At 40.9% G+C, this 13564-nt stretch overlaps 1 protein-coding gene across 1 annotated transcript in view; it reads right to left on the bottom strand.

Annotated features, from left to right (window-relative positions):
* OAS3 (2'-5'-oligoadenylate synthetase 3) overlaps positions 1-13564 on the bottom strand; it is a 48685-nt gene that overhangs the window by 18249 nt on the left and 16872 nt on the right. The window contains 9 exon segments of the mRNA XM_051975979.1: positions 81-225; positions 1725-1972; positions 3372-3547; positions 7132-7414; positions 9136-9307; positions 9310-9500; positions 10595-10748; positions 11239-11453; positions 12033-12241. Coding sequence (XP_051831939.1) covers positions 81-225; positions 1725-1972; positions 3372-3547; positions 7132-7414; positions 9136-9307; positions 9310-9500; positions 10595-10748; positions 11239-11453; positions 12033-12241 — 1793 coding nt within the window.

The following is a 13564-nucleotide window of genomic DNA, read 5'->3' as shown; positions in this document are numbered from 1 at the left end:
AGAACTGATGTCATCAGGATAGCAATGTTTGGGGCAGAAAGCATAGTCTTCCCATTCCTCGAAGAGGTCCTTCCTCTTACCATCACGTCCCATGGCTGCACTGGAGAACCATCTCCATTTACAAAGCAAGGCGGACGCCCACAGGTTTCAGCTTCCCGGGCTAGCCTCTCCCAATTTCCCTGGCCCACATTCCAGGTTGGGTCAGCTGGGTCCAAGATCAGGGGCCTGCGGTTTGAAGTAGAGAGAATAAATGAAGGGGAAGTCTTCCCCACCATGGGACTAAGTAGGTAGGGAGAGGGCAGGCTGGAGGGAAGGACAAAAATAAGGAATATGAGATGGGGGTGGTTGGGACAATATGGACTGCAAAAGAAATAGCTAAGTTGGACATCATCTGCTCATTCCTGAAAGAAAACTGCTTCCAGAATTCATCCCCAAGGTGCTCAAAATAGTCAGGATGAGCCGCTAAAACTCACTGATGGAACAGCGTCCCCAAAGTAAAGATCAGGCACTCCCCATAACAGAAGGGGTTAAGGTCTGAACTAGGAATATAATTGACCCCAGTCAGAACATCCCTTGAGAAAGACTTTGAGAAGTACAGCTCATTGTCACAGTGGAAAAATTGATGAATTTGAGGTCAGGGAGACCTGAATTGAAATTCTGCCTTAGTGGAATATAATTTTTCCATAAGAAATGACCAGAACGATGATTTCAGGAAGGTCTAGAGAGATTTAAATAAACTGATGCTAAGTGAAGTAAATAGAAACAAGAGAACATTGTACACAGTAACAAGAAGATTATGTGCTGATCAACTGTGATAGACTTGGCTCTTTTCAACAATAAGGTCATCAGGGCAATTCCAATAGTCTAGTGATGGAAAGAGCAATCCACATCCAGAGAGAGGACTATGGGGACTGAATGTGGATCACACCATAGTATTTTCATCTTTGTTATTGTTGTTTTTGTTTATTTGTTTGTTTTTCTTTCTTATTTTTTTCCTTTTTGATCTGATTTTTCTTGTACAGCATGATAATTGTGGAAATACGTATAGAAGAATTGCACATGTTTAACATATACTGGATTACTTGCTGTCTAGGGGAAAGAGTGGGAGAAAAATTTAGACACAAGGTTTTGCAAAAGTGAATGTTGAAAATTATCTTTGCATCTATTTTAAAAACAAAAAGTTAATTATTATTTTAAAAATGTTTTAAGTTAAAATTTAAAAATTCTACCTTAGAAAAGTTGTGTGATCCGGGACAAATCCCTTAACCTTTATCTGTAAAAGGGGAATAATGGCATCTATTTGATACGGTTGCATGAGGATCAAATGAGAAAATATATGGGGGCAGCTAGGTGGCGCAGTGGATAGAGCACCATCCCTGAAGTCAGGAGGACCTGAGTTCAAATCTGGTCTCATACACTGTCTAGCTGTGTGACCCTGGGCAAGTCACTTAACCCCAATTGCCTCAGCAAAAAAATAAAAAAAATTAAAAAAAGAAAAGAAAATATATGGAAAGCATTTTATAAGCCTTAAAACACTATATAAAGGGGTAGCTAATCACTCTTCTCCATTGCCTTAAAACAACCTTGCTTTCTTCACAATACTGCCTAATTCTGACTTGCCTTTGCCATATAGCAGAAATTCTGGGTTCTTGGCAGACATGGCCTTCAACTCTGGGGGAGTAAAGTGAGGAGTCCTGGGAAGTAGGAGATAGAAGACTTGGTACCTGGGCTTCTGCAGCTGTTTTTGTAGGCACTTCCTGATAGTCTTATCTTCAAAGTCATAGTTGATTGTCCAATAGATGCAGAGTTGCTGGTAGTCCCGGATTAGGCCCAGGACTGTTAGGAAGCCTTCAGCCATGTGGAATTTGTTTTTCTTGCCTGCTCGCTCCCAGGCATAAATAGTCAAGAGTTCCAGGGCATAGACTGGGGGCAAACACTCATCATCTTGTCCTACCTTGTCCTGAGATGTAACCTATTGAACCAAAATTAGTCAATTAATTCACATGTTTTTACAGCTCATCCCATGTTGGGTACTACAGGTAACAGAAAAGAATTCCTGTTCTTAGGAGCTTATATCATAGTTGAAGAAGTAAAATTTATAAATAAAATGGGAACAAAACCTGATATGCCCCCTCACAGCATTGTTATGAGGATCAAAGTTGATATTTTATATCAGTGGGCATTCTCTTCTCAGGATCCCTGTGAACATTTAAAAATTATTGAGGACTCTCCAAAAGCTGCTATTTATATGGATTATATCTATCAGTACTTATAATTTTAGAAATTAGAAGTCCTAAAAATCAAAGGAGAAATGAACAAAATTGAAAGTAAAAAAACTATTGAACTAATAAAGGAAGGAGCTGGTTTTGTTTTTTATCTTGTTTTTTGGGGTGTAGGAAAGGAGACAAAATTCAACAACAAAAAAGATAAGTCACTGGCTAAGTTGATTAAAATAAGAAAGAAGAAAACCAAATTATCAGCATTAAAAATGAAAAAAGTGATTTCACAACCAGTAAAGATGAAATAAAAACAATTAATAGGAGTGATTTTGTCTATGCCAATAAAACTGACAATCTTAAAAAAAAAGATTAATATTTACAAAAATATCAATTGTCCAGATTAACATGATAGGAAATAAAATGCTTAAATAATCCAATCTTAGAAAAGAAAAAGAATAAACCCTAAACTTTTTTTTAAAGAAAATAATAATAACTAAGGACCTAATGGATTTATGAGCAAATCCTACTAAATACTTAAAGAACAAATAATTTCTATACCACACAAACTGTTTGAAACATAGCTAAAGAAGTACTACCAAATTTCTTCTGTGACACAAATATAATCCTGATACCTAAAACAGAGAAAGTCAAAACAGAGGAGTAAAGCGTAGACAAATTTCCCTAATGGATATCAATGCAAAACATTTAAATAAAATACTAGCAAGGACATTACAGCAATATATCATGAAGATCATATACTATGACCAGAATGGGTTTTTTTTCCCCAGGATAGGGAATTAGGTTCAATTAGGTTCGATTCAATATTAAGTTCAATATAGGAAAATTGTAAACATGATTGACTACATTCATAATAAAACAACAAAAATCACAATTATTTTGATAGATGCATTTTTTGACAAAATGTAATGCCCATTTTTATTAAAATGCTAGAAAGCAGAGGAATAAATATAATTTCCTTAAAATAATAAATAGTCTGTATCTAAAACTGACAACAAGCACTATCTGTAATGGGGATAAATGAAAGCCTTTCCCTTTTTTAAAAAAAAGAAAGAAAACAGTTCAGAGATTTGATTCTAATAGGTCAAATTACAGGGATTGTTTGTCACAGTGCTAATATGTCACAGGTCTCACCTGCTGGTACCAGTGTTTCACTAGAAGGATGAGATTCTTTAGCTTAGAGGGGCGATTGTTGACAAAATCCCTCTGGAGTTCAGTAAAACACTCGGAGTAGGTGCCTGCTGGAGAGCCATTGCTTATGAGGTCTATGTAGACCTGAGGTCTAGGTTTGGAGCCAGGATTGAGGGGCCCTGTGAAGAAATAACGCACACATTTCCTCTTTGCCACAAATTAACCTGGCTTTCTCTCTTAGGGTGGAGACTCCAAAGACATAGAGAAGTCAATTTCCCAACTCTGGGCCAATAGACTGTCCTATCCACCTTCACCTTGCTCCTAATCAGAGGACCAATAGGGAAGGTGTGAGAAAAAAGGCTGCTAGAGCTAGAAGAGATCTTAGAGATTATCTATTAGGATTCCTTCCTTTCACAGATCAGAAGTGATTTGTCCCTAAATCCAATGTTTCTTTCACAGTACCATCTTGTTAATAGTCCAAGGAAAGATCAATCCACAGATGGACAAAGAGATTCTGAGGCTCTGTTCTATGATCAAAGGGAGGCAGCATAGCATAGCCTCATAAGTCCAGATCTAATTCTATTGCAGACTGGGAAGAGTTCTGGAATTTTTATCAGTCAGTTGAATAAAGGAAGAGTTGGTCAGTTCATCAAATGTGTAGATGTGTTCTATCAGGAATGTCTTTAAGAGCTAACACACAGGATGGCAGATCTAAGATCTCTAAGGATCTAGAAAGGCTACAAGAACTGGGCTGAAGCTAATAATATAAAAGTCAGAATCATATTCTTAAAAAAAGACAAGCAAGTTTCACATAACAGAGAGATAGGGTTTTTTGTATAACCCTTTTCTATTCCATTAAGCTCCGGAGAGCCCATTTTATTTATTATGAATTATAATAGTAGTCAGCATTGATATAACACTTTAAAGTTTACAAAGCTCTTTATACATGTTAACTCATTTGATTCTCATGACAATCCTGGGAAATAGATACTATTATTATAAGCCCCGTTTTATAGATGAGAAAATTGAGGCACAATTTCAGTGTTTTAAGTGACTTGCCCAGGATCCAAGATGGGATTTAAATTCATGTCTTCTTGATTCCTAGTGCTATGACCTATTCACTGCACTACATAAATTCTTCATTTGGTGTTTGATAAATTCAGAATAAAAATAAATTAAAATTAAATCTTTAAAGGATGAAATTCAATAAGCATAATCTGATATATTGACGCAAGAAGGCAGTTTCACAAATACAAGAAGGGGAGAAACCTGGTTATCTGGCAATTCTAAAAAAGAGTTGGAAGTTTTAATGGACAGGAATCAGGAGTGTGATGTGTCCATCCTCAAAACAAATTGATTTGGGGCTGTATTCAAAGGGACCTAGCTTCCAGGAATAGGAAATTGGCACTCCACTGTACTCTACCTTTGTCTGGAATACCAAGTTACATTCTGAGGACCATAGTTAAAGAGGGATGTTAGGTTGGACTTCAGTCAGTCAATTATCATTTATTAAGCATCTATTATGTGCCAGACACTGAGTTGAGTGACCAGAATTGAGCAATCAGAATGATAAAAGGCCTTGAATCTATGATATATGAAAATCTATTAATGAAACTGGTCATGATTAGCCTGGAGAGAAGATATCTGGGAGTGGAAGATCAGGAAAATGACAGCCGTCTCCAAGTATTTGAAGGATTATCCTATGGACAATGGATTCATTCCAGCTGGCCCCAAATGGCAGAGCCAGCAGCAATAGGAGGAACTGCAAAAAGGTCAATCCTTTCAACAGCAAGAGCTGAGTCACTGTAGAACAGGGAGTCTGAAGGGCTAAGACTACATCATCTTTGGAGAGCTTGGAGCCAAGGCTTGATGACCATTTGTTAGGTGTGCTGTAGTGAGGATTCTCAGGATATATGGGTGAGAGTACATGTCCACTGATGTCCCTACTGTCTCTAACTCAACTTTTGTGATTCTGAGAATTATCTCAAGGTTCTATTTAGGATTGCTCAGCTCTGCCCAACTTCTGCCTTCCAGCTTGCCTTGGAGAAGAGAGCCACAGAGAAGTTATGGGACAAAGGTGTTGGGAGAGCACAGAGGAGTTGGTTACTATAAGATAACTGATAAATTTGATGAAGGAAAGGCATTTGGTATGAAGGTTCATTGGACAGATAAACACGGAGGGCAATCTGTTGGGAAACTACTATTTCCCATCTCTATCCTTGGCCAATAGTCAAGAAATATGAAGTCTTCATTTCTCATGCTCATTAATATATCAATTCCCTGTTGTGATAGAAATTGTGAGGATCAAATGGCATAAATATGTTGCCGTAGTGCACAAAAAAGAGTTTTGAATAGTTAAATGAATTATAGAAATGTACAATTCAGTGATAATTAAGCAATTTCCTCTCTTTGACTAGATGTTCCCTGTGGTGATTAAAAAGTTCTAGAGACATAGTTTCTGGGTAATTTAATAATTTTATTAATAAGGTCAGCAAGTTATTAATAAAAGGATAGTCATTTGGTTGTCTCTCTTAGACCAAATACTCCTGGTGTCACATCTTATATATAAGGTGTCACGGCTTATATGTGACACCTTCGAATAGGAGATGTTCTTGAAGGATGTGTGATCATTTCTGATTGGTTATTCAAATGGGAGAATGGCTAGTTGTGGTACATAAATTAGGTCATTCAAATCTTGGTCAGAGACATCAATTTCCATATCATGTGTCTTGATGTTAGGGAGAACCCACACTTTCTCAAGATCTATATGAGCAAATGAAACAAGCAGGAATACACCCATTATCCTAAACTTAGAATTTCTTTTACTTTCTGATTAGATCTTGGCCTGGGTAAATCTTTAAGAAAGTTTTCCTGCATTGGTTCATTTGTGGATGAAGAGGAAAGAGGGGAAAGTTTGGTCCTAATCCAATAATTAATTAAATATAAGACATCTCCAAAGGCATTGCCTTTATCCTTCCTTCTCAAAGAGGACCAGTGAGAAACAATGATGTCTTGAGTTGTGCATGAACTGGATTTAAGGAAGTTAGCGAGAGCTGCATGATTTCCTTAGCCTCCCTCTCTCCTCCAGAGTCTTCAGGGTGAAATGGCCAGATAAAATTCAGGGTGACTGGCAATTACCAAGATCCACTGGGTGACCTTGCCCTTTTAAAATTAAGGTCCTTTCCTGGCCTCAGTTTGCCTGAGATAACATCCTTACAAGGACCAATGGATAGGTAGGAATTGAAACAAAAGATGACCTAATTGAAAATAATCTGTGTTCTAAGGCCCCTCCCAATTCTGACATTCTCAGTTCTAAGGCCCCTCTCAGCTCTGATATTCTCAGTTCTAAGACTTCTTCCAGCTCTGACATTCTCAGTTCTAAGACTTCTTCCATCTCTGACATTCTCTGTTCTAAAGTCCCTCCCAGCTCTGACATTCCCTGTTCTCAGACCCTTCCCAGCTCAGCTATTTAGCATTCTAAAGCCATTCTCAGCCCTTATATTCTATGATCAAATGAGAATATATGTAATGTAATTTGAAAAGTATTACATAACTAATTGCAATGATTGTGACTATTATACATAAGAGAACACAGAGCCTGAATTGATTTACCAAATTTACCTAATAAAATATAGCAGTCCCCCTTAATTTAACTCCAGTGGAGGAGAAAAGGGGACATTTATAGAGAGCTCCAGAGTTCAGACGCAGCAGTTTCCTGTTTGGTTCCCTTGGAGGTTTCTACCTCTACTCTCCATACACTCACCCAATGCGTCGAAGGCAGGCCTCAGGGACACATCCATCCAGTTGAGGAGTGTCGCCGACACGAGTCGGAATCTCAAAGCTCGAGCATCCTCTTGGGCAGAGAACTGGAGGCTCAAGCTCTGGGGAGGGTTCTGCCAGCAGGCTTCCAGCTGCGCCCGGATCTCCGTGAAGCTCTCTGGCTGCCAGGCCCCTTGGTCGGCAAAGGCCTTGAAGCAACTGAGGAACACGACGAGGTCCGCATCAGAGCCTCCTCTCAGGACCGTGCCCCGGCCGTAGGAGCCACCCTGAGGGGGAGACAAGAGCAGCCCTGTAATTTCCCCAAACTTAGAGCCCTCATGTAGACGCCTATCTAGAAGGCCCCCAAATCAATTAGAGAAGGGAGAAAGATCCACTAAACAGCCGTCTCTTGGCTTCTTGAGCTCCGAACTCATGAATGATTTCCCCTAGAGAGCTGGCACTGAGTAGGCAGCTACTATTTTTTTTGGGAACAAGTTCATCTGGTCCATTCCCCTCCCTTGGTCCTCTAGGGCAGCCCACAGCTATAGCCTCCTTCCATTTGGGTCCTAGTCTGGTCCAGTCCAGAATCAGGGCCATCCTCAAAATATGACAGTTTGGAGTGATCTCTGGAGCAGGGAAACAGCTGGAAGGCTGGTCTCGGAATAAGGAAAAGCAGGGTTCAAGCTCTGGACACCTTCTGGCTCTTCCATCCTGGGCAAGTCCCTTAATCCCTCAGTGTTTTAGGTCCCAGCTTCTTAAACTATGGATTGTAGTTTGCTATGGGGTCCCACAACTGAATGTGAGGGTCTTGAAATTGTGATTTATACCCGGGGCCATGCAAAAATTTGTCTTTCTCTGTCTTTTTTTTTCTTTTACTGGTAATTGGGGTTAAATGACTTGCCCAGATTACACAGCTAAAAAGTGTTAAGTGTCTGAGGCAGGATTTGAATTCATGTCTTCCCAACTTTCACTGCACCACCTAGCTGTCCCCACATAAAAATTTCTTGGGCACAAGGGGATTGTGAGTAGAAAGAGTTTCAGAAGTCCCATTCTAGGTGGTTTTCTAAGATGAGGAATTAGAAGAGGAAATTCCCTCCCCGAGAGGATTCCTATACTAATAAAATCAGAGGTCTTGTCCAAGAAAGAGATCATTAGAGCCAGAAGAGAACTAAGAATACTGGTGAGCAATACTCAAAGTGTCCAAAAATTGCCGTCTAGTGGGCTGCACGAGGCCAGAATCTCATATAAGAGCAAAGCTTGTTAATGGCAATTTTTAAATCATGTCTGATCCTTCATCACCCCATTTGGGGTTTTCTTGATCAAGATGCTAGAATAGTTTAAATCTCCAGCTCATTTTATAGATGAGGAAACTTAGGCAAACAGGATGAAGTGACTTGTTCAGGGTCACACAGTTAGTAAGTGTCTGAGGCTGGATTTGAACTCAGGAGAATGAGTTTTCTTAGCTTCAGGTATAGTACACCATGCACTCTGGTACCTCTAGCTGCCCCATTATATAATGTTCTCTGTCTCTGTCTCTGCCTCTTCCTCTGATTCTGTCTCTGTCTCTGTCTCTCTCTCTCTCCCTCTGTCTCTGTTTCTATGTCTTTCTCTCCCTCTCTATCTCTGTATATCTGTCTGTGTCTGTATGTGTCTCTCTCTCTGTCTTTATTTCTCTTTGTGTGAATCTGTCTGTTTCTCTTCCTCTCTGTCTCTGTTTATCTCTCTGTATGTCTCTGTGTGTCTCTATGTTTTTCTCTCCCTTTCTGTCCCTGTCTCTGTATGTCTATCTGTGTCTGTGTGTCTTTTATGTCTGTCTCTTTGTTTCTCTTTGTGTGAATCTGTCTCTGTTTTTCTCCCTCTCTGTCTCTGTGTATGTCTCTGTCTCTATCTCTGTCCATCTCTCTCACTGTCCCTCTGGTTGGCTTGTAAAGGGTTCCCCTCAAAGTAGACAGAACAAGGACTTCTTCCTCCTGTGCATCCTTCCCTCCCTTTCTCATGGCCTTTTCACCTTACTGGCCCTCAGCACCCGAATGGTGGGAGAAGATGCTCGGAAGCACTTTTCCCGGAGGCACTTGAAGATCATGTCTGTGACTTTTCCCATCTGCTCCTGGAAACCTGCATCTGGTTGGAGAACGTCCTGTATGAACTTGTCCAGGTCTTTGGCTGGGATGTGGTAGAGATCTATGTCTGTCCTGTTGGGATCGGCACTTTTGATAGTCCTCCCAGGGCCAGGCTTCTGCTTGGATGTCTCTCCATTTGAGGATCCTGGACTTTTAGGGATGGTGTTTGCACAGCTGCCATTATTCTTGGCACCCCATTTTCCTTCTCCACATGATCTCCTACTTTACTTTCTGTTCTTGGAGCTAGAAGACCCTAAAAGTCCACAAAGAAAAGTCTTTCTCAGATTTATTTTTTTTATCTCTGCACACTCTCCCCAAGCTATTCTCAGTTTGCACTGGCTTCTAGAGTCAAAGAGCTGAGTTAACAACATTCTCCCATTTGTGTACTTGCCAAGAAATAGAAATATTTCTAGAAATAAGATCCAAGTTCTCTTTTATGGCATTCAAGGCCTTTTACAATCTAACTCTATTTATGCTGGTGGTCTTTCCTTCTGTTCTCCTCTTTAGCAAAGATAGAGCTCTGACTGTTCTCTTCTACCTCCATCTTCTTGGCTACATGATTACTTGAATACTCCCTCTCTCATTTGCATTGACTGAAACTCAGTTTTCAAAAGAACACTTTGTATAGAGCCAGACTTTGATATCTACTGTGCTCCCCCCGCCAACAGACCCCCACATACAAAGCAAGAGCCCTGGGTGTGACTCCTGGCTTTGCAAAATCAGTGGGTCTAACAAGTCCCTTCCCTTTTTGGGAGTCATTTTCTCATTCAGAAAATCAGCTTAAACTAAAAGATACCTGTTTAAATACTGTATAAATCAATAAAAACGAGCGAAAATGACTCAGACTCATCCCTTTGGGGGAGATCTTTGTTCTAGTCCTCAGGCATTAGGCAAGCTCATTTCCATGTTCTTTATTGTACAGATGCTCCATTTTCCCCCTCAGCCTTTGTATATATAGGGTCTCTCAAGCCAATTGAAACACACTCTCTTTCCCTCTTCTTGGATGCCCCATTTCCTTTGCTTCTCAGGTCAATCAATGGCCACTTCCCTAATCTCCACAGATGCCAGCATCCTCCTCCTCAAAATTATCTTATCTTTATTTTGTCTTTTCTATGTATACTTTTTTTTCACAAGACAGTTTAATTTTAGTTCCTTGGAGGCTGGCTGGTTTTTTTGTTTGTTTGTTTGTTTTATTTTGGTTTTTTTTTTTTTTTAATCTTTGACTCCTCAAAAGCCAATGTATTAGGTGTTTAACACATTCTAATTAAATGAATAAAAACAAGGAAGTATTGTGTACAGAAGTGATCTCTGTAGCTCACAGTGGCTCTCTCACACTTTTGAACTCACCAGAGCACACCAGGGTTGTACCGGGGAGCCATCTCCTTGTACGAAACAGGGATAAGACAAGCAGGACTTAGCTTCCTGGGCCAGCAGGTCCCAGTTCTGGCCATCCCTATGTCCTACATCCCAGGTTGGATCAGCGGGGTCCAAGATCACAGGCCTGTAATTCCCAAGGGATAGAGGAGGTCAGATCAGCAGAAAAAAAGAAGCCTTCAAAGTTCCAATGGTCTTGTCATAGAGAGAGCACTGTGGGGATTGAGTGTGGATCACAACAGAGCATTCTCACTCTTTTTCTTGTTGTTTGCTTGCTTTTTGTGTTCTTTCTCATTTCTTCCTTCTTGATCTGATTTTTCAGATAATTGTGGAAATTTGTATAGAGGAATTGCACATGTTTAACATATACTGGATTACTTGCTCTCTTGGGGAGGGAAAAATTTGAAATACAAGATTTTGCAAGGGTGAATGTTTAAAATTATCAATGCATACATTTTGAAAATAAAAAGCTTTAATTAAAAAAAAAGAAAGAAAGAAGCCTTCCCCACTGAAGACCCCAAGCCAAAGGAGAATCTTAGATTTCAGGGGGAAGGGGTTCCAGAGAACATTGAATCTCACACAATTGTTTTCTATAGGAGAGTGAGCATGATGGGTACCTGGGTTTCTTGAGCTGGTTTCTTAGGAAGGCCCCAACAGCTTCATCCTCAAAGCTATAGTTGACCTCCCAATAAATACAGAGCTCCTGGTATTTCTGAATTAGCCCCAGCACTGTTCTGAAGCCTTCAGCAATGTTGAACTTTGCTTTCCCACACCCCTTTTCCCAGGCATAGATGGTTAGGAGCTCCAGGGCATAGACTGGGGGCAGAGAAGCCTTTGTTGATTGAAGTTTTTTTTGATGAGCCTCAGTCACCTGCATAACCAAAATCAAGAGGGGTTATGGAATCTTTAGCAGAATATACAGGGTTTTGCTGCTAATGGACCAGCTTATCTGCCCTTCTCCATAAAGGCCTCCTTGACTTTTATTTTCTGAAATCCAACAAATTTTACTGCTCCTAATTGGGAAATCAGTTGGATCTTAGTCCATAGTCCCATATTCCAATGTCAATTCTCTCTTCAAACATATGAAGGCCTTCCCCCCTCCCCATTCCCTACAAGTAGATGGGCTATACTGCAATAAAATCAGGATTAGAGACCAGTACAGGTCAGCATTAGGGTTAGGTGAAGGACAGGATCATAGAAGGGACTGGATTACAAAAAAAGGAATGGACAGAGATAGAGGGAAGATTTGGGAGATAGGTAGGCTGACAGAGCCTGGGACCACAGAAAGAAAAAATCATCAACTCCTCCCTCAAGGGAGCTGGTAACCTCATTAGAGAGAGATCTGGCTCTAGAAGGTATCCAGTGCAGACAGACCTTCCAGGGTGGCGGGGACCATACAGAAAGGGACAACAGGGGACGAGAGGGGGGGGCTGTTCTCACCCACCAGAAGGTACCAGTGTTTGACCAGGAGGATCAAATTCTTCAGCTTGCAAGGGCGAGTGTTGACAAAGTGCCTCCTCAGATCGGTGAAACAGGCAGTGTACGTACCGGCTGGGGAGCCACAGCTAATAAGGTCTGCATAGATCTGGGGACTGGGCTTGGAGTCCGATCTGAGCTGTCCTATAAGGAAATGACACTAGATTGCTCCATCTCATGTCCTGCCCAGTGCTGGGAATACACCTGAGAGGTCATGGATTCTAGTCACAATGGGTTGAGTCCATATGGGAAGAATGGCCTGTCTGAAGCCTTCAAAGAAGACTCTCTAGAAATCTGAAACCTTAAAGCTGGGGAACTTTCTTCTAGGCTCTTATTTTATAGATGAGGTTACTGAGATCCAACATTGGGGATCTGTCCCAGGACACAAAGGGTACTTACATGGCAAAACTTTCCCAGCTTGGTTGATGAAATCACAGAAATCCCCAAATACAATCAGAGTAAGTCCCTTAAATCAGCTCAAGGATCCTAGGGGCTTAGCCACTGGATGCTTAAAACAACCTGTGACATTACAGAGGAAATATCTTGTGAGTGGTCCAGGGGATCTGCCCCAAAGCTACAAGTCAGGCTGATGATTTTACACAGCCCTGCCTCAGTTAAACTTAATTCACTCACATGTCAAGACATCCCCCTCCTATTGTCCTTTTTGAGAATGAAGGACAATAAGTAGGCCAATTTGGAGAAAATACAGAGAGATACACAGATGTTGAACCTGAAAAAATATGATTAAGTAGAGTGGGGAAGTAGCTTTAAGGAATATGAGCCTTGGAGCAGAAAAGAGAGTTTAGTTATAGACTTAGGAAAGGAGCAGCCCCTGGAAGTCCAGCTGAACGGCCCACCCAGCAGAGATGATGTACCCAAGCAGAGCTTTGTGAGACCCCTACAGAGATAAAGATATTCTGAATACTCCCGGCCCAGAAATATTGAATTGCCTTTGCCCCATGTGCTAAATGTATGCTTTATGACCCTTCTCTCTTCCTAAAGACATTGTGTATATTGGGGTTGGAGGCTGGGGAGTATCTTGTACCAACTATCCTTACTATCCCATTTTTAGTAAAAGGAGAATCCAGGAGTAGGAGTAGCTGTCCACAGAGGTAACATCACCTAGGGACCCAATCCTGGAGAGCAAGTTAGGGGACCAATCCAGAGCAAGGTCTCATCTCTGGGATGAGATGTCTTTTTCTCCTGGAAATGTACCTGAAGTTCTTTCCACTGTTTCACACAATAGAATGAGAGAGGGGGGACTTACTCGAGCCGTTTCATTAGGCAACGAGGTGATGCCATAGAAAGAGAGTGGATCATGGAGTGGGGAAGACCTGAGTTCTAATGCTGACTCATGTGACTTATGAGCTGTGCGACTTTGAACAAATCATTTTACCTCTGTGCTTCCGGTGTCTTATCTATAAAATGGAGATAATAGATCCCATCTCCAAGGATCGTTGTGAGAAC

This window comes from Antechinus flavipes, chromosome 1, assembly GCF_016432865.1.
Source record: "Antechinus flavipes isolate AdamAnt ecotype Samford, QLD, Australia chromosome 1, AdamAnt_v2, whole genome shotgun sequence".
Lineage (NCBI taxonomy): Eukaryota > Metazoa > Chordata > Mammalia > Dasyuromorphia > Dasyuridae > Antechinus > Antechinus flavipes.
Note: the sequence above shows the minus strand (reverse complement) of the source record. Positions and strands in the feature narration are given on the sequence as shown.